This window comes from Lynx rufus, unplaced genomic scaffold (assembly GCF_022079265.1).
Source record: "Lynx rufus isolate CCGP_SWC_20201006 ecotype Redwood Valley unplaced genomic scaffold, mLynRuf1.p SCAF_6, whole genome shotgun sequence".
NCBI lineage: Eukaryota > Metazoa > Chordata > Mammalia > Carnivora > Felidae > Lynx > Lynx rufus.
This window is the reverse complement of record NW_025814878.1, coordinates 40,592,319-40,612,756: the sequence shown is the minus strand read 5'-3', so window position 1 is coordinate 40,612,756 and position 20,438 is coordinate 40,592,319. Positions and strand designations below refer to the sequence as shown.

The 20,438-nt window shown below is 34.7% G+C and overlaps 1 protein-coding gene and 1 long non-coding RNA gene across 2 annotated transcripts in view; both read left to right on the top strand.

Annotated features, from left to right (window-relative positions):
- KPNA5 (karyopherin subunit alpha 5) overlaps positions 1-6,096 on the top strand; it is a 43,366-nt gene extending 37,270 nt beyond the window's left edge. Inside the window, exon 14 of the mRNA XM_047102901.1 lies at positions 2,549-6,096. Coding sequence (XP_046958857.1) covers positions 2,549-2,736 — 188 coding nt within the window. The 3' untranslated portion in view covers positions 2,737-6,096. The remainder of the gene's footprint in view (positions 1-2,548) is intronic.
- Positions 6,097-11,213: 5,117 nt separating this feature from the next.
- On the top strand, positions 11,214-18,314 carry LOC124528832 (uncharacterized). Its single transcript, XR_006966242.1, has 3 exons — positions 11,214-11,300; positions 11,849-11,981; positions 16,745-18,314. It is a non-coding gene; the product is annotated as an uncharacterized LOC124528832 (long non-coding RNA).
- The last annotated feature ends 2,124 nt before the right edge of the window (positions 18,315-20,438 follow it).

Below are 20,438 nucleotides of genomic sequence, written 5' to 3'. Positions count from 1 at the left end.
TTATTATATACATGTATACCACAATTTTTTAATTCCTCTTCCATCAGTAAATACTTAGGTTGTTTATATATCTAGGCCACTGTAAATAGTGCTGCAGTGAACATGGGGGTGTGGGTATCTTTTCTAGTTAGTGTTTTTGTTTTCTTTGGATAAATACCCAGAAAAGGAATTGCTAAATTATATGGTGTTTTGTTTTTTTTTTTTTTTGAGTAGTTTAATTTTTTGAAAACCCTCTACACAGTTTACCATAGTGGCTGCATCAGCTTACATTCCTACCAGCAATGCACCAGGGTCCTGTTTTCTTCACATCAGTGCTTGTTATTTCTAGTCTTTGAGAACTGATTCTAACAGATGTGAGGTGATATTTCATTGCAGTTTTTGTTTATGTTTCCTTGATGATTAGTGAGGTTGAGCACCTTTTCAACCTGTTGGATATCTGTGTTCTTTGGAAAAATATCTATTCAGATCCTCTGCCTATTTTTTAACCAGATGGTTTGTTTTTGGTGCTGAGTTTTATGAGTTATTTATATATTTTGGGTATTAACTCCTTAAAGTATATGATTTGCAAATATTTTCTCCTATTCTGTAGGTTGTCTTTTCATTTTGTTGATGGCTTCCTTTGCTGTACACAAGGAAGAGTAACCTTGTGTTTTAGTTTGATGTAACCTCACGTGTTTATTTTGACTTTTGTTGCCATTGCTTTTGGTGTTAAATCCAAAAATTGCCAAGACCGATATCAAAGAGTTTATCAGCTGTGTTTTCTTTTGGGAGTTTTAGAATTTCAGATCTTACATTCAAGTAATCCATTCAGGGTTTGTTTTAGTGTGTGGTATAAGATAGTGGCCCAGTTTCATTCTTTTTTATGTAGCTGTCCAGTTTTCCCAGCACCATTTTATTTATGTTTATTTATTTTTGAGAGAGAGAGAGAGAGAGTACAGGGGAGGGCAGAGGAAGGAGACGCAGAACTTGAAACAGGCTCCAAGCTGTCAGCACAAAGCCTGATATGGGGCTTGAACCCACAAACTGTGAGATCATGACCTAGCCGAAGTTGGTCACTTAACCTACTGAGCCACCCAGGCGACCCCCCAGCACCATTTTTTTGAAGAGATTATTATTTCCCATTGTATGTTACATTCTTTGCTCCTTTGTTGTAATCTGGTTGATGTTATATGTGGGTTTCTTACTGGGCTCTCTATTATGTTCCATTGATCTGTTTTTATGCAACTAAGTTTTGATTATTATAGCTTTGTCATATAGTTTGAAATCCAGGAGTATAATGCCTCCAGCTTTGCTGGTTTTAAGATTGCATCTGGCTATTTGGGGTTTTATGTGGTTCAGTACAAATTTTAGGATTGTTTGTTCTGTTTCTGTGAAAAGTACCATTGGAATTTTGATATGGATGATATTGAATCTGTAGATTGCTTTGGATAGTGTGGACATTTTAACAGTACTAATTCTTCCAACCCATGAGCACAGAATATCTTTCCATTGATTTGTGTCGTCTTCGGTTTCTTTCATTATAGTTTTCAGTGCACAGATCTTTTACCTCCTTGGTTAAATGTATTCCTAGGAATTTTATTCATTTTGATGCACTTGTAAATGGGATTATTTTTTAAATTTCACTTTCTAATAGTTTGTTATTAGTTTATAGACATGTAGTAGATTTTTACACTGTTTTTGTATCCTCCTACTTTACTGAATTCATTGATTAGTTTTAACTATTTTTTTGGTGGAGTCCTTAGGATTTTCTATTATAAAACCATGTCATCTGCAAATGATGATAGTTTTACTTCTTCCTTTTTGAATTAGATGCCTTTAATTTCTTTTCATTGCATAATTGCTCTGGCTAGTACTTCCAATACTATCCTGTAATAATACAATTGAAGAGGTTCATCTGTAATCAAATGAAAAAGATTTTCAGTATCACTGAGACTTGTGTGTAGATTGTTTTTCTTGGAAGCAATGAAATGAAGTGCTATAGATTCTGCTTATCTTGTAAAAATAGACATTTTCAGTTTCACTTATAGGTTGTACTTTTGGTAAATTATATAATAGATGCACTGGATTTGCAAATAGTATTCATTCCATATTGGTATCTTCTGGTTCATTCTCTGTGATAATGTGTGTGTGTTAGTTTGCTCACCTTTTGGTGTGTTTTTGTTTTGATGCTTTCCATTTTTGTGCCTTTTATTTAGCATAATTACTTTGGAAAGGACCTGTGGACTTCCATAATCTAAAACTGTCATTTTAAAATTGAGACACTAAATTACAAAGGAACCAAACTATTTGGGCAAAATCACACAGCTAGCAGAGTGAAGACTGTGATGTTTTTACCCCCGGGCCTGTGCTGCTTCCTCATACCGCACTGCCTTATGCTCTCATTCTTAAAGTTTAAGGCATAAATGGTGTTAGCTATCAGTATATGCAAAAATTAGATAAAAATAACAGCCGATTGCTAGTGAACTGACAGATGCTGTGGATTCATTATTTCAGTTCAAATTTATGTTGAAACCTGTGTAACAATTTTCTATATATATGTATATAATAGGTCTGGATAAAATTGAATTTCTGCAAAGCCATGAAAATCAGGAAATTTACCAAAAGGCTTTTGATCTGATTGAACATTACTTTGGTGTAGAAGAAGATGATCCCAGCATTGTACCTCAGGTGGATGAAAATCAACAACAGTTCGTGTTTCAGCAGCAGGAAGCACCAATGGAAGGGTTTCAACTTTAACTTGGTGGGGGAAAAATTAATGGCTAAAAAGGGTAGTTTCAGATATCTCTTCTTTGTTACAGTGTCAGTAGGAATGTTTGGTGTGTTTTTACTTAAAACAGAAAAGAAAAAGTTGATGCACTTTTAAAAAGCAAAACAAAAGTTTCCATTCGGATGCAATCTTTTGTTATAGTTTTGTTTTTATTTTGGTGTACCTGTATTTGTGTTTCTGTTGTTTTACCTATTTTTTGTATCTACTTGTGAACAATTAAATACATATAAAATTATTTAATAACTTAAGCTTGAAAAGGAGAACTTTGGTAAAGTATTACATAATGGTTCTGAATTTTTTCTAGCATCTTGGAAGCTGCGCATTAGCAGTTTTGCATTAGCAGAATTGCATTCTGGCAGTAAGTCTGACATGCCCAATCTATTAAATCTACCTCTATCTTGAAGCAAAAACAAAAAAGCTTCAGAAGCATGAAATAGTGTAAAAGCTAAATTAGAATGTGAAAATATCTGTTACCTTAAATTATAAATCACTGTGCTGTAGGTTATACTTTGCAAAAAAAAAAAAAAAGTTACAACAAAAAACCTGTAAAATTTATTTATAAAACATAGAAGTATTGTACTGATAATCAATTAAAATGTGGCAATTGTGAAGAGAAAAGCTGTTCTTCATGTTGAACACATTAAAATGATTACACAACATTTAAATATTTGTTTTTAACATACAAATGCTATTAATATTATTATATTTTGTATTTTGACCAAATATGCTACCATTTTTGAAATAGTGTTTTATTATTTTTTCACTCTTCATTTTAAAAAGCATCATGATAGAGATGCCATCATGAATCTAAAGTAGTGCTGCATAGCAAAAATAATACTGTAATTCTTTCTCTGATTTTTCAGAGCAGTAATTGAAAAGTTTCACTTTCTGTGTAATAATAAACTTGGGTACTTGAATGGCAAATTATCCTGAAGAAATCACCTTGTTATGTGTTAAATTTTATTACATGCACTTAATGTTTGGACACTAAAGGATGACACTAGTGAAAATTGCTAAGGATTCTTTAATATAGTTGAAATCTGTGTTAGGGATTTTTTTTTTCATAATACAGAGAGGGTCATACCGCTGCTTGTTGTAAATCAGTGTATTAGATTACATTTGTAGCAGATCGGTCAGTATAATGTATCTGTTTTACCTATTTAACAGCAAAAACCTCTTCAAACTGTGAAGCTTTTAAAAAAAAAGTTTCAATGGGAAAATTCTATTTATTTATAGATACATATGTATAGGGTGTCTGTGTGTTGTTCTCACAGTGCTGTACTTGTTAGAGCTTTCTAAGCAGATACGGTACTGTTGAACTGCAGTCTTTTCATTTATGGTTATATGCAGACTATTTACATTTCCAATTATATACCTAAAATACTTATTTAAAAATTAGTATACAACTGTCTTAAGATGGGAACTAAAGCATTTTTGATATGATCCATAGTCTATTCTGTAAAGAAAGATTTCATTTATGATAGCGTTTATAATGTTTCTGCTGGAAATCAGAGGCATGTTACAAGAAGAAAATGTATATAGGAGTACTTTTAAAACTTAGTATGACACTTTGTAAATTATGTATCATGAAACCGTGCTTTTGGCAAGACACTTAAAACCTACAGATATAAAATACAGGTTTAAATGGTGTCCATAATGCTGACTGTATCTGCCAAACCTCTTTTATATCTTGTTAAGTAGAGGATTGTATCTGTGCCCTTTTTATTGTGGTGGAAGTTATAAAGTTGAGTAAAAAAAGGTTTTTGTTGTTGTTGTTGTGTTATGTGTATTCAAAAGAACAGGGTAGTTATATCAAAGATTACCAAATTGATGGTGAATTTATGAGGTAAACTCTTCTTTGTGGTAAGATGGTTCTAAGTATCAGGTGACAGGGTATTCCACTCTTTGTAATCAACCGAACTTAATAATGCAGTATAATTCATAAACTAACCAGCTGTGCCTGCTTTTATTTTGAGGACCCTGTAGTCATATTAATAAATATCAGAGTCAAGTCTTTCAAACAAAGTAGTTCTTATGAAAGGAAAAATAATATATGTGTGTGTACACACCCTCACACATAAAATGATTTTTGAGGGGGCAATTTTTAAATTTTGCCAGTGAAACCTTATATCTCTAAATACAGAATATGACCATATTATAAGCATCTAAATATAAAATTATATTTAGATCTGTTACTTGGATAATTAATTTGATTAGATTTGAATGCAAGGAGTAGTATCTAATAGTTGGGACCAGCTATTGACATGGTGATGACTTTATTGAACCAAGACTAGCAAATACTTTGTTATTAGAATTTTTTAATATATGTCACCTCCTTTCAAATATAATTTTTAAAATGCTTCAAAATATATTTTCATTATTCTTCACTGACCTTTATGGAAAAAAAAATTGACTTTCTTTCCTAATAAGACTTCTTATATTTAAATCCAAGAGAAACTGTGCCAAAAAAAAAAAATTAAAACATGTTATAAAGGGGAATGCATACAACATTAATGCAAAAAAACCAAGAAAATACTTGAAAGAGCCTTTTACATTGATTTAATTAAATTCATTGTTTCATTTTGTCTGAATTTGAATTTTTACTAGTTAATCTATGCAATTATGCTTACTTGTTTTATATTTGTAAGTATTTGACTCACTAGCCTGGTGTTTTTAAACAAGTTTTATTTTGAAAGGTGTTCCTAGAACTTAATTTTTAATGTCATTTTGTTCACTTACTGGTAGCACCAGAACAAAAAGCTGAAAAAACAAAAACAAAAAAATCTGCTGGCACAGAAATAATATCATTTGGTAACTGTAAAACTTACTTGCAAGATAAAGGTTGATTTGTTGAATAAAAGACTAAAAGAAACATTACCTTTGCCTTCATATTTTTTCTTAAGAAGGAGCATTATGGAAAAGGTAACTACTACAAAGTCTAGTGAGTTTTTGTTGCTGTTCTGAATTTGGCAATCTCCTGGCTGCTTGTGAAACTGAAATCAAAGTAATTGTTAACCTTTACTCTTTTAGTTCATAGCATTACTGTTTTATGAAATGTGACATATTAGGAGACAGACATATTAATGTGTCTTTAAATTCTGACTGGGGTGTGGGATGAAGGGAGGATATTCTTGTCTAACGAAATAAACCAACATTTGAGCAGTATGCAATATTATGAAATGTTACAGCACTATATTAAAAATAATAAAATACTATTTTACAATTGCAATTATATAAATGTGTCTATTTTATTTGTTCTTACTGATGCTATTGTATTCTTATTGGAGCAAAAACAGATGCCCTCATGATTATAATTCCATCTACTTTATAAAAACCATTAAGAATGTTGTTTGTAACCTATCTGATAAAGCAGTATGTTGTCTTTATTTTAGAACTTACATATTCTGCTATACATTAGATCTGTCTTTGTATTTCAAGCTTTGGCAGTTTCACGTGTTTTGAGATTATTTTTTTCCTTTTCTGTTATTTTAACGCAATACTGTGCATTTATTTAAGGGGAAGAGTGTTAAACCAGATAAATAGAAATTGGAGGGAATGTCCAGTTTAACTTTCTTAATGTACTCTGGGACACATGGTCCACACAGTAGCCAAGCCTAAGCCTCCCTAGCTTAGAGCTTTTGTTTGCTGCTGCTGCTTGTCGCTTTGCCTGGCTTCATTTCTTTCAGTATTTGAAACTATGTTAATCACAGAGTAGCGAAAGGAATTGGATCGGTTATATTTAGGGTACCTTACTTCCAGTAAGGCAGTCTGCAATTTTAGTGGCAAATGAATTTCTGAAAGTGCAATGTAGAGGTCAAACAATAGACTGTGCCATTCCCTTCCCAGAAATTCCTAAGTATATCCTTTAATGATGTGTTTGGTCAATTTAATGTGCGTTCTTTGATTTTCTTTTCATTCATATTTGAAGAGTTGACTAAGTTCAGTGAGTACATGATTCCCTGCTTTTAGCACATCAAATAAATTTTATATTTCAGTAGTTTAAGTTTTAGGAGACCTTTACATCATATCATTATTATTAGCACTTTAACATTCCAATTTTCCATTTTGTTATGAAATAAAACTTTGAAATAATCGTACTAGCTGGAAAGCACCACCAGCACTAAAATGTTGATTGGGGGCAACCCCACCAAATAAACAACTTGGAATGCTCAGTAGTTAATGCACAACCATTTTAATTTTGAGACAGTAGACAGTTTGATGTGTAATGCCCAAAAGTGCCTACTATTTAAACATTGAGTGTTTTACTACTGTTACTCAACACAGTGTTGGAAGTCCTAGCCTCAGCAATCAGAGAACAAAAAGAAAAGGCCTCCAAATGAGCAAGGAGGAAGTCAAACTCACTCTTCACAGATTGACATGATATGCTATGTGGAAAACCCAAAAGACTCCATCAAAAAACTGCTGGAACTGATAGATGAATTCAGCAGCATTGCAGGATATAAAATCAATGTACAGAAATCAGTTGCATTTCTATACACCAATAATGAAGCAGCAGAAAGAGAAATCAAGGAATCAATGCCATTTACAATTGCACCAAAAAACATAAAATACCTAAGAGGTGAAAACCCATTAAATACCAAAGAGGTGAAAAATCTATACACTGAAAACTGTAGAAAGCTTGTGAAAGAAATTGAAGACACACAAAAAGGAAAACATTCCATTCTAATGGATTGGAAGAGCAAATATTGTTAAAATGTTGATACTACCCAAAGCAATCTACATACATATTCAATGCAATCCCTATCAAAATATCACCAGCATTCTTCACAGAGCCAGAACAAACAATTCTAAAATTTGTATGGAACCAGAAAAGACCCTGAATAGCCAAAGTAATGTTGAAAACAAAAAACAAAAACAAAGCTAGAGACATGACAATTCCAGACTTCAAGCTGTATTACAAAGCTATAATCATAATGACAAGTATGGTACTGGCACAAGAACAGATACATAGATCAGTGGAACAGAATAGCCTAGAAATGGGTCCACAAACATAGGGCCAACTAACGTTTGACAAAGCAGGAAAGAATAGTCAGTGGAAAAAAAGACAGTCTCTTCAGCAAATGGTGGTGAGAAAACTGGACAGCGACATGCAGAAGAATGAACCTGGACCACTTCCTTACACCATACACAAAAATAAACTCAAAACGGACAAAAGACCTAAACCTTAGGAAGCCATCAAAATCCCAGAGTTGAAAATAGACAACAACCTCTTTGACCTCGACCACAGCAAATTCTTACTCAGCATGTCTCCGGAGGCAAGGGAAACAGAAGCAAAAATGAACTTTTGGGGCCTCATCAAGATAAAAAGCTTCTGAACAGCAAAGGAAACAATCATAACAACTGAAAGGCAACCAATGGAATGGGAGAAGGTATTTGCAAATGACATATCAGATAAAGGGGTAGTATCCAAAATCTATAAAGAACTTGTCAAACTCCACACCCAAAGACCAAATAATCCAGTGAAGAAATGGACAAAAGACATGAATAGACACTTTTCCAAAGAAGACATCTAGATGGCTAACAGGCGCATGATAAGATGCTCAACATCGCTCATCATCAGGGAAATACAAATCAAAACCACAATGAGATGCCACCTCACACCTGTCACAATGGCTAAAATTAACTCAGGTAACAACAGATGTTGGTGAGGATGCGGAGAAAGAGGCACCCTTTTGCACTCCTGGTAGGAATGCAAACTGGTGCAGCCACTCTGGAAAACAGTATGGAGCTTCCTCAAAAAAATTAAAAATAGAACTGCCCTACGACCCAGCAATTGCACTACAAGGTATTTAACCAAAGGATACAAAAAGGCTTATTTGAAGGGGCACATTAACCCCAGTGTTTATAGAAGTGCTATCAACAATATCCAAATTATGGAAAGAGCCCAAATGTCCATTGACTGATGAATGGATAAAGAACACGAGGTATATGTATACAATGGAATATTACTTGACAATCAAAATGAATAAAATCTTACCATTTGCAACAGCATGGATGGACTAGAGTACGTTATGCTAAGCAAAATTAGCCAGATAAAGATAAATATCATATGATTTCACTCGTATGTGGAATTTGAGAAACAAAACAGATGAACATAGGGGAAGGGAGGCAAAAATAAGAAAAAAACAGAGGGAGACAACCCATAAATGTTCTCTTAAATATAGAGAACAAACTGAGGGCTGCTGGTGGAATATTGAGTGGGGGGATGATGGGCTAAATGGGTGATAGGCATTAAGGAGGACACTTGTTGGGATGAGCACTGGGTGTTATGTGTGCCTTCGTTTTTTTATGTCATGTTTATGTATACCTAAAATATATAGTTTCACTTCCCTGTTTTTGAAATGTATAAAATGGAATATTTTATATATTCTATGATTTTTTAGCTCAATGTTAACAATTTTTGAGATACATCCATATATACATATACCTATGGTTCTTTTTCTTTGCTGTATATTATTGCATTTTGTGACTATATCATGATTATCTGGTAAGGCAAGTCTTCTGTTTTTCAGGATTGTCATAGCTCTTTGCATTTCCACATAAAGAATTCACTTCTTAAATTCTGTGAAAAGCCCCATAGGGATTTTGGCTGAAATTGCATTTAATCTAGAGGACAATTTTGGAGGAGTTAACATCTTAATTATACTTTTACTACTCATTAGCAAATTATAGCTTACCATTTACTTAGAGCTTCCTTACTGTATTTCAAAAATCTTTTTTTCAGTTTTCTTCACAAAAATCATTCACATCTTTTAAGTTTACTCCTGGGTAGGACCCTCATGTTTTTCATTGTTGTAAAGCATTTCTTGTTAACTAAAAATTTCCAAATTGTTCCTGGGGTATAGAACTCCAATTGAATTTTGCATATTAATCATATCTAACAACCTTGCTAAATTAGTTCCAATTTGTAGATGATTTTGGGGTTTTGTAGATAATATTAACTGTAATGACATTCATTTCAAATCCTTGTTTCTGTTTCTTGTTGCATTAAGTTATGACCTCTAGTATGATATTGATTAGAAGTAATAGTAGCAGGCATTTTAAGCTTGTTATTATTTTCTTAAATGCATTTAATGTTTCACCACTGATGATGTAGTAGGTGAAATTTGTATTTGGAGATTCTGTGTTATCAAATTTGCCCACTCCTTAAAATCAATACCCCTGACATTTTCATGGTCATTTGTGGACATTGTGCATAGTGGTGAAAAAATCAAGTCACCCAGGACACATGTTCCCAGCTGAGGTCGAACAAAGCAATGCTTTGCTCTCTTATTTCAGCCTTCATACTACAAACAGCTATCCTTTCATGACCTATTTAGTGCCATGTGTCTTGTGTTTTTTGTTGTTGTTGATTTTGCTGTTTAAAATGGCCTCCAAGTATATTGCTGAAGTGCTGTCTAGTGCTCCTAAGTGCAAGAAAACAGTGTGACTGCTTTCTGTTTGTTTATTTATTTATTTATTTATTTATGTGACTGATGTGTCTTTTTTTTTTTTTTTTTTTTTTTTTTTTTTTTGAGAGAGAGAGGGCACAAGTGAGGGAGGGGCAGAGAGAGGGAGAGAAAGAATCCCATGAGGGGCAGAGAGAGAGAGAGGAAGAGACAAAAAGTGGGACTCACCCCAAAGCAGGGCTGGAGCTCACGAACTCACCTGATGCAGGTCTCGAGCTCCCCCAAGTGGGACTCACAAACTGTGAGATCATGACCTGAGCAGAAGTCAGATGCTTAACCAATTGAGCCACCCAGTAGCCCCTTGTGAGTGATGTGTCTTAACAGAAAACACATTTGTTAGTTACGCTTTGTTGAGGCATGAGTTACAATTCTGTAGGCTGTGAGTTCAATGTTAATGAATCATATATATATAGTTTTTAAAGAGAAACACCTATAGAATAGGGTGTGTATTGTTTGGTTGACAAACATATTACCAGAGGTTCACAGGAACCTAACCCTGTATTTCCCCTAGGAGTAATGATTCAATACTTGCTAATTCAGTGTTTGCAGCAACTTTATACAATAACTACCATGAATAATGATAACTGACTGTATGTTTTTTTGTAGATAACTTCTATCAGATTTAAAATGTACTCTTTTTTCCCTAATGTAAGGTTTTTATTTTATTCTGTTTTTAACCTGAATGGAGTTGAAATTCATCCAATTTTTCTCTGCATCGTGAATAAACCTATGGCTTTCTACTGTTAATATGTTGAAAAATAGACTTTCCAGTATTGAACCTATTTTAAGATGTACCCAATGTGTCAGTTATCATTTTATTGCTTTTAAGCTCCAAATGCACCCTTCCCCAACCTACTTTTTGATATTGGTCCAGGACCTCGTAAACATTTCTCCTTTGTCCGTAGAAGGCCCTGGAGGGACACTGAAGGAGGAAAAAGTTTCATGACCTATTCCTAGTTTGCTTTTCCTAGCTTTTGTTCCTATGATGCTCAGCCACTGTGCAGAAGACTACAGCAGCTCACCTCCAGCCTAGTGTCAGTGCTACTTCTGCCGGCAGCTTCCTGGTGAGTTTCATTGGCACCTCTAGTCCGCTTCCCAACCAGTTCAGTGGCACTCTCACAGGCAGCCCACTGGAGACTTACCCCAGTGACCCACCTCGTTTTCTAGCAAGTTGCACAGGGTGTCCCAGGTAGTTTCACTGGTGCCCCAGCAGGCTTGCAGGGAGACTTGCAGGCATCCCAGTGGGCAACTTCTCAGTGAAATTAAGTAGCCCTTGGAAGCAACTTTCTAGGGAGCTCCTCCAGCACCCCTTGAGAGCAACTTACTGGTTAGTTTTGTTGGCACCTCAGTGGACAGTTTTCTGCTTGCCAGCCTCAGCCTGAGACACCCAAAGACCTTTTCTGCCATCCAGTAATGCTACATACCAATGAGGTCCAAATCTTAGCCTTGCTGGAGGGAGACCTATTCCAAATTGATTACTTCCTTGGATACTGACTTTGCCTCAGACATAGTGGCTGTTCCCTACATATCCTGTTATTTATCAGACTTCTCTTTACCAGGAGTAGCCAATCCCTCATTACTAATCTCTTTACATTAAATTGTCCCTGTTCAGTTTTAGGTGCTGACAGCACTCTGGCAACCATGTGAACATTCCTAAAACACACAAGTGACACAGTACAAGAAAGGCAAAGATTCTCTTTGTGCCCAGGGAAAGCAGCGTTATGACGGGAAGCAGAGTGGCTATGGTAGGTAGACTAAGCCAATTTTCTGGAAAAATTATGAAACTACAAAGAAGATTGTGCTGAGGCTTGAATGTGTTTAGCCCAACTGCAGATCTAAGAGAATGCTGGCTATTAAGAGATGCAAACATTTTGAACTGAGAGGAGATGAGAAGAGAAAGGACCGAGCGATCTAGTTCTAAGCTTCATATTTTGCTATATTATGAAGACAATAAAATCTTGATGTAATGTTCACCTCAAAAATTTTTCCTGTTCAGGTATCAAGGACATGCTATTTTCTTTAAAAAAAAAAAGTTTTATTTGAGATATTCACCTACATACCATACAATGTATCCACTTAGAGTATACAATTCAGTGGTTTCTATATTCATACAGATGTGTAACTATCACCATAATCAATTGTAGAACATTTTATTTTGTGACTCACTTCTTTCACTTAGCATAAATGTTTTCAGTGTTTAGTCCATGTTGTAGCATATATTGATATTTCATTCCTTTTTTATTACTGAATAATATTCCATTGTATGGATATAACACATTTTATTTATCCATTCATTGGTTGATGGACATTTGGGTTATTTCCACATTTTGGTTATCATGAATTGTCCCCTTTATCCAATAACCCTCTATGTTTGGTAATATTCTTCGCTCCGAAATCTACTTTGATATTAATATAGCCACTCTTACTTTTGTTTTAGCATAGTATATCTTTTCCATCTTTTTACTTTTAATCAATTTCCTCCTTTATAAAGTGGGTTTCTTGTACTTATCTACTAATCCAAGATATGGATTTTGCTTTTTTATTCTGAGAATCTCTGCATTTTCATTGGAGTGTTTATAAATCATTAACAATTATCATGATTATTGATTTAATTTAGACCTAACTATTTGCTTTTTGTCCCTTTTTCTTTTCTGGTCTGCTTTTGCTTTTTCTACACAGTTTTGGATTAGCTAGGTATTTTTTAGTTTTCCATTTCATCTCCTTTGTTGACTTATTAGCTGTAACTCTTTAATATTTGTTTTTCATTTTTTATTGGTTGCTTTATAAAGGATTTAAAATAGCCATTTTTCACTCTGGCTACTTTCAAGTAATACAGAAGCATATAACATATAACACTGTACTTTTGAGCACTTGAGATGTGGTAGTACCACTGAGAAATCGAATGTTTAATGTTATTTTATTTTAATAAAGTTAAAAATAAAAACTGATAACTTTACTTGGTTATTAGAAAACCTAAGTATATTTGGCACAACTTAGGTATGGGAATTTTTTTTTTAAATTTTTTTTTCAACGTTTTTATTTATTTTTGGGACAGAGAGAGACAGAGCATGAATTGGGGAGGGGCAGAGAGAGAGGGAGACACAGAATCGGAAACAGGCTCCAGGCTCTGAGCAATCAGCCCAGAGCCTGACGCGGGGCTCGAACTCACGGACCGCGAGATCGTGACCTGGCTGAAGTCGGACGCTTAACCGACTGTGCCACTCAGGCGCCCCGGGAATTTTTGTTTTGACTATACATTTTATGAAGTGTAAATATAGACTATTTCCAATCAAAATTTAGTCTTTGAACTGAGATGTAAAATCCATGTTGGGTCTTAAAGATTTAAAAAGGAAAAAGTAATATAAAATACGTTATTAATTATTTTTATATTATGGTTACTTGCTAAAATACTATTTTGAACATACTGAGTTAAATTCCATTAAAATTCATTTTACTGATTATTTTTACTTTTTAACATGGCTATTAGAAAATTATAAATTTCCTATGTGGTGTTATTTTTCTGTTTGACAACATTGGTATAAGCAGCTTGAGTACAGTATACTTCCGTTGTCTCCTTCTCTGCCTTTGTTCTGTTGTCATACATTTTTCTTCTCTATATGTCATAAACTCCCTAATACATTTATTGTTTAACCATAAATTTTTGCTTTAGTCAACTATTCTTAAATTTTTTTTAATGTTTATTTCTTTTTGAGAGAGACAGAGACAGAATGTGAGTGGGTTAGGGGCAGAGAGAGAGGGAGACACAGAATCCGAAGCAGGCTCCAGGCTCCGAGCCATCAGCACAGAGCCCGATGCGGGGCTCGAACTCACAGAGCTGTGAGATCATGATCTAGCCGAAGTCAGACGCTGAACTGACTGAGCCACCCAGGCACCCCTTTAGTCAACTATTCTTAAAGGAGGTTTAAAAATGTATGAAGTTTTTTATATTTGCCTGCATAGTTACCATTCCTAGTGCTCTTCAATTCTTTGTGTAGATGTAGATTTCTATCTGGTATCATTTTCCTTCTACATGAAGGACTTTAACATTTTTGTATTATAAGTTTGCTAGTGGTGAATACATCAGCTTTTGTATGCCTGAGTAAGTCCTTACTTCATCTTCATTTTTGAAGATTTTTGTTGGATGTAGAATTTTAAAAACATTTTTTTTCCCTTTAAGATGTTGCTCCAGTGTCTTCTGATTTGTCTTTACCTGATAAGAATTTTGCTGTCATTCTTATCTTTGTTCCTTTGTAAGTAATGTTAACTTTTTCTTTGACTGCTTTAACATTTTTTTCTTCATCACTGATCTTAAGCAATTTGATTATGATGTGTTTTTGTTTGCCTTTTTTCATGTTTCTTGTTCTTGCAGTTAGCTGAGCTTCTTGGGTTTTTGAGTTTATAGTTTTCATCAAGTTTGGAAACATTTCAACTCATTTCTTGCAATATTTTTTCAATTCCAATTCCATTTGTATTAGGCTGCTCAAAATAGTCATACCTCTAATACAGATGCTTTGTTCATGTCTCTCTCTCTCTGTGTTTCATTTTGGATAGTTTTCTTGCTTTGTCTTTGAAGCCACTAATCTTGTCTTCTGTTGTATCTAATTTGCTCTTAATTCCATTAGTGTATTTTTCATGTCAGACTTTGTATATTTCCTCTTTAACAGTTCTACTTGGGTCTGTTTCATATCTCCCATATTTCTTCTTATGCTCAAGCTTTTCTGTACTGTGTTGAACACAGCAGGTATGATTATAGCTGATACATTGTACTTATCTGCTAATTCTAATGTGCTCTGTTTTTGTTTTTCTTCTTTTTCTTCATTATGGTTTATATTTTCCATTTGCATGCATTCTTTTCATGTCTGGTAATTTTGTGCTGGAAACCAGGCATTGTGAATTTTACTTTTTTGGCTATTAGATAAGGATTTCCTGCATATATTCTTAAGCTTTGTTATTGGACACAATGAAGTTACTTGAAGACACTTTGATCCTTTACAGTCTTGCTTTTAAACTTTGTAAGGCAGGCACAGAACAGCCTTTATTTTATTCCTGAGGCAATATCATTCTGAGTACTCTGCTAGTCTGCCAAATATGAGAGTTTTTAGTTGGGCCAGTGGAACTCAAACCATTCTTGGCCATGTGTAAGCTCCAAACAAAAAATTGTTTCTCCTTATTCTTTCAACTGGTTCTTTTCATGACCATGGGTAGTGGTCACTCAGCTCAGGTGTCTAGAGTTCTCTGCACAGCTTTAGCATTTTGGTTCCCTACGCTGTGAAATCTAATTGTCTTATCTTCCCTGGCTTCCTGACCCTTCTCTTCAACTCTGAGAAAATTCTAGGCTCCACCTAGGTTTCCTGTCCACACCTTGCAGTCTTGAAACTCTCTAGGCAGTGAAGTGGAACAATTACAGAGCCCAACTAACTTATTTTCTCTTTTTCACAGATCACTGCCCTTCATTGCCTGATGTCCAATGTCTGGAAACTGTTGTTTCATGTTTTTGTGCAATTTTTCAGTTGTTTCAGGCAGGAGAGTATCTTATTCCTATTACTCCTTTTGGCCAGAGCAGAAGATGGCATACCAATTCATAATGTTCTTTTTAAAATCTCTGGCTTTAATCCCTGTTATCATTTCTAAACTGTTTTCTTGTACCTTTCATCTCTTATCTTGACGACTCTGCCAAATTCAGTTACATCAACCCTCTATATTCTATGTTTTAATTTACTTCATTAGTTTCTGCTGTTTTATAATTTCCAATCTTTTATTCCCTTTGGGTGTATCCTATATTTCTGTTTCCAATTTCTTAGAGATGTTTAACACATTTGTTATAAACCTTTCATTCCTAAGAAATGCATATTGAGGCTATTAATTTACTTTGAATTACCACTTCAGCTGCATTCCACAGTTTTGATATATAGCTTTTTCTTATCATTCAATTCTAAGCATTTTTAAACTTCTACTATGATTTATTCTTTGATCTGTGAATCATTTAGAAATGTTTTAAAATCCTCAAACTTAAAAAAAATTGTGACAATAAATGAACAAATAAGTAAACAAAAACATTATGCCATTAATTTCTAAGTTGGGATAGGATTACTCTTATAGTTTAACGATGAAATGTGCTTTATGTTTTAGTATATGCTGTTTTAGTGAATGTTTCATGCATGCTAGAAAAGAATGTATATTATTAATTGATTCACATTTTTAATATATTTACGAGTCAGTGAAATTTGTCAATTTCTAAGAAAGGTATGTAAATTTCCCAAGATAATGGTGGGTTTGTCCACTTTTCCTTGTAGTTCTGGCAATTTTTTATGTATTTAGATGCTGCATTACTTTGTGCATACAAATTTATAATTGGTATAATATTTTTCAAGTTCAAATGAGAATTTGTAAATTTATGTGCCAAAAGAACAGAATAGTTATTACAAAATGTTAGTTTCAGATTATGTGATAACTGAATTTGAATAAAACAAACTAGTTGAAACTTAGCTGAAAATATTTTATTTTTCAGTTGTTGTGGGAACAATGGACCTTACTGCTGAAGGCTGAACACACAGAAGCCCCATTATGCCAAGATGAAAATGTGATCAGAGTGAAGGTTCAATCACAGCTTTTCGTGGTGAAATCTATACCAGCGCACTAGAGAATGGCCACTATCCAAAAAGGCAGCCAGTAGATAGAATGAAAGAGTGCAAAACCTTTGGTCTAGGATTTACTAATGTTAAAAAGAAAAATAGATGACAGTGAACAGGTTGGTTAATAAAATGATGTAACTAAAACCAAGCAGAAAACAACAGAAAAAACCCTGTTCTCAATCCCTGTTCTAGGTAACTTCACTGTAAACATCTTTGGTGAAAGCAGTTTCCCTTCAGACATTTTCACAGCACAACTAATGGGCTGTCAACAATTTTGCCTTAAACAGTAGAATAACTGGTTGATAGTTTGGTTTCATTCTCTATTGACCAATCAACCACGTTTGGCAAAGTTAAAGTATTGAAGCTGGATGTCCATTTGTTTTCATTTCTCCATTGACAAAATCCCCATCTTTGTATTCTGTATATCTTAGTCCTCATAATGGTCTATACGTGTTCTGTTGTTTTAGTTGTGTACTTTGTATACAGTATATTACTGCTTTCAATACATTCTGCATATCTTTGTCTTCTCTTACCAGAGTTTCTTTTCTTTATTCTGACTACTGATATATCTGGATTCATTTTGACCATGTTATTTTGTTCTGTTTCCCCTTTTTTTTTCTTTCCCTTTTTCTCTTTTCTCCCCCTTTTTTACCTTTTGGTTAATTTCATTCATCTATTTTTTTAAAAATCTACCTGTTTGAGAGTTCGTATTTTCCTGTTACCCTAGGAATCTTAACATATGTATTTAACTTAACACAAATCTAAATAGTTTTGAATTCCTCTCAATCAATGCAAGAACCCTACTCCTCTACAATTTATAAGGTAGTTTTTTTTTTTTTTTTCTGAGCCAGAAGTTAGATATTTTTAGGATATACCGTCAATTTTTACTTTGGTTTAAGTATTTTTACTTTTTTTTCTTTTTCATCCATTCCTTCTCGAAGCTTAGACCCTCCACTGGAGATTGCTTTCCACATTCTTGTCCTTCAGACATAGCCTCTTAGCTCACTTATTCATTTTCTGATATGGCCAGATATCCCAGGATCATCTTATATATTTCCTGTACCACATCTGGGATCAGCCATTTCCCTAAGGAGGCCTCGTTTCTGTTAGTATGAAATGATATTTGGAAATCAAGATCTGTGTGCTAGGAGCATACAACTACTTGGTTGCCCATTGCTAACTAGGCCTTTTCAATGTACAGAGCTAGGAAAAAAATGTACTTTTTAATTACTTATGCTTAATCAATGTATATGAAGTTTTCTTACCAATATCAATATTATTGTTAATATGCTTACTGAAAACAGGGGTTTGGTTTTTGGGTGGAGGAGGAGACTTCTTTTTAAAGGTCAAATATATCCCACTAGAGATTTTTAAAAAACACTTGAAATATTTACTCTCCATGTGCCAACTTGATACCCAAGTTTATTCATTTGATTTTGCTTTTAAAAGTTGATTGCCTTTTTTAAAGAACGTAATGTTTTTATCATTATGTGAGACATCCATACTGTCTAAAGTAAAATATATAAAACAAGATATATTCAGAAAAGTTTAGCTTCTATCACTGTCCTCTCCCACATATTTCCTTCCTTATCCTATAAGTCACATTAAAAATATTTTTTTCAGTTTACCTTTCCATTTTTTTAGTGTTTATTTATTTTGAGAGAGAGAAAGGGAGAAAGTGCATGCAGTGGGAGAGGGGCAGAGAGAGAAGGAGAGAAAGACTCCCAAACAGGCTTCACGCTATCAACACAGACCCTGACATGGGGCTTGATCCCACCATGAGATCATGACCTGAGCTGAAATCAAGAGTTGGATGCTTAACTGACTGAGCTACCCAGGCACCACCCCAATCCTTCCATTTTTTAATGTAAAAATACGTTTACATATTTCCTCCCTTTATTAAACGATAGCATAGCACACATGCTTTTCTCTAATGCACTTTTTTCACTCAAGTATATTCTGTAGCTCATGACATAGCAGAATACAGAGCTCTTCATGCTCTACTGTACCAGCATAGTACTCCATTGTGTGGACATACCATTATTTGTTCAATTAACCCCTTAGACATTTAAATTGTTTTCAGTCTTTGCCACTGTAAAGAGTGTGGCAATGAATAACACTGTAAATTTCTAGCTCAATAAATATATATGCAATGTTGCTAGATATTGTCATATTTCCCTTGTGAGGACTTCCTTTCTCACTACCTTGGAAACATAGGATGTTGTTCAAGTCACTTTTCTTTTTTTCTTTTTTTTTTTTTTTAATATTTTTTTTTCAACGTTTTTTAATTTATTTTTGGGACAGAGAGAGACAGAGCATGAACGGGGGAGGGGCAGAGAGAGAGGGAGACACAGAATCGGAAACAGGCTCCAGGCTCTGAGCCATCAGCCCAGAGCCTGACGCGGGGCTCGAACTCACGGACCGCGAGATCGTGACCTGGCTGAAGTCGGACGCCCAACCGACTGCGCCACCCAGGTGCCCCTCAAGTCACTTTTCTTAAAAGCAGCTTTATTGTGGTGTAATTTCTATACCGTAAAATTCACCCATTTAAGTGTAACGTTGCGTTTTCATAAATTTACACAGTTGTGCATTACTACAATCGGTTTTAGGACACTTTTATCACCTTAAAAGCTTCTGTTGTGTGCTATTTTAGCCAAATATTTGGTATGGGTTTATTGGTGGGTGGGCATAACACAGATGGCCTAAATTCTGACCCCAAATACATGATAAACTTTTGGTTAGGTTTTTTTTTTTAAGTTTTATTTATTTTGAGAGGGGCAAAGACGGCACATGTGGGGGAGGTGCAGAGAGAGAGAGAGATTGAGAGAGAGAGAGAGAGAGAGAGAGAGAGAGAGAGAGATTCCCAAGCAGGCTCCATGCTGCCAGCACAGAGCCCAATGCAGGGTCCGAACTCACAAAATGGAGAGATCATGACTTGAGCCAAAATCAAGAGTTGGACACTTAACTGCCTGAGCCACCCAGGTGCCCCTTGGTCAGATATTCTTTAAGGACTTTTTTTCCTACTTTTCATTTAGATCTAAAGATAATACATAAGTTTCTCTCCTGTCTCTCATTTTCTCTTCTCCTCTCTTGGAGGCACTGTGATAGTTGATTTTATGTGTCAATTTGAGTAGGTTAAAGTATCTAATTATCTAATTAAACACTCATCTAAATGTTGCCGCGAAGGTATTCTGGAGAAAAGAAGGGGTTAACATCTATAGCTAGTTGACTTTAAGTAAAGAAGATATCTTCAGTAGTCTGACTGGGCCTCATCCAATCAGTTGAAAGAACCGCAGAGCATAACTGAAGTCTCCTGAGGAAGAAAAAACTACTTTTGGACTGTAGCCTCAGTTCCTGCCAGAGAGCTCCCAGCCTGTTGGTCTGCTCTACAAATTTCTGATTTGCAGTGCCACAAACCTATAAGCCAATCCTTTAAATAAATCTCTCTCTCTCCCTCTCTGTGTGTGTGTATGTATGTATGTATGTATGTACGTAGACACACACACACACACACACACATAGACATAATATGCAGTAAATGAAATTATACTGTTTCAACTACCTAGGTTT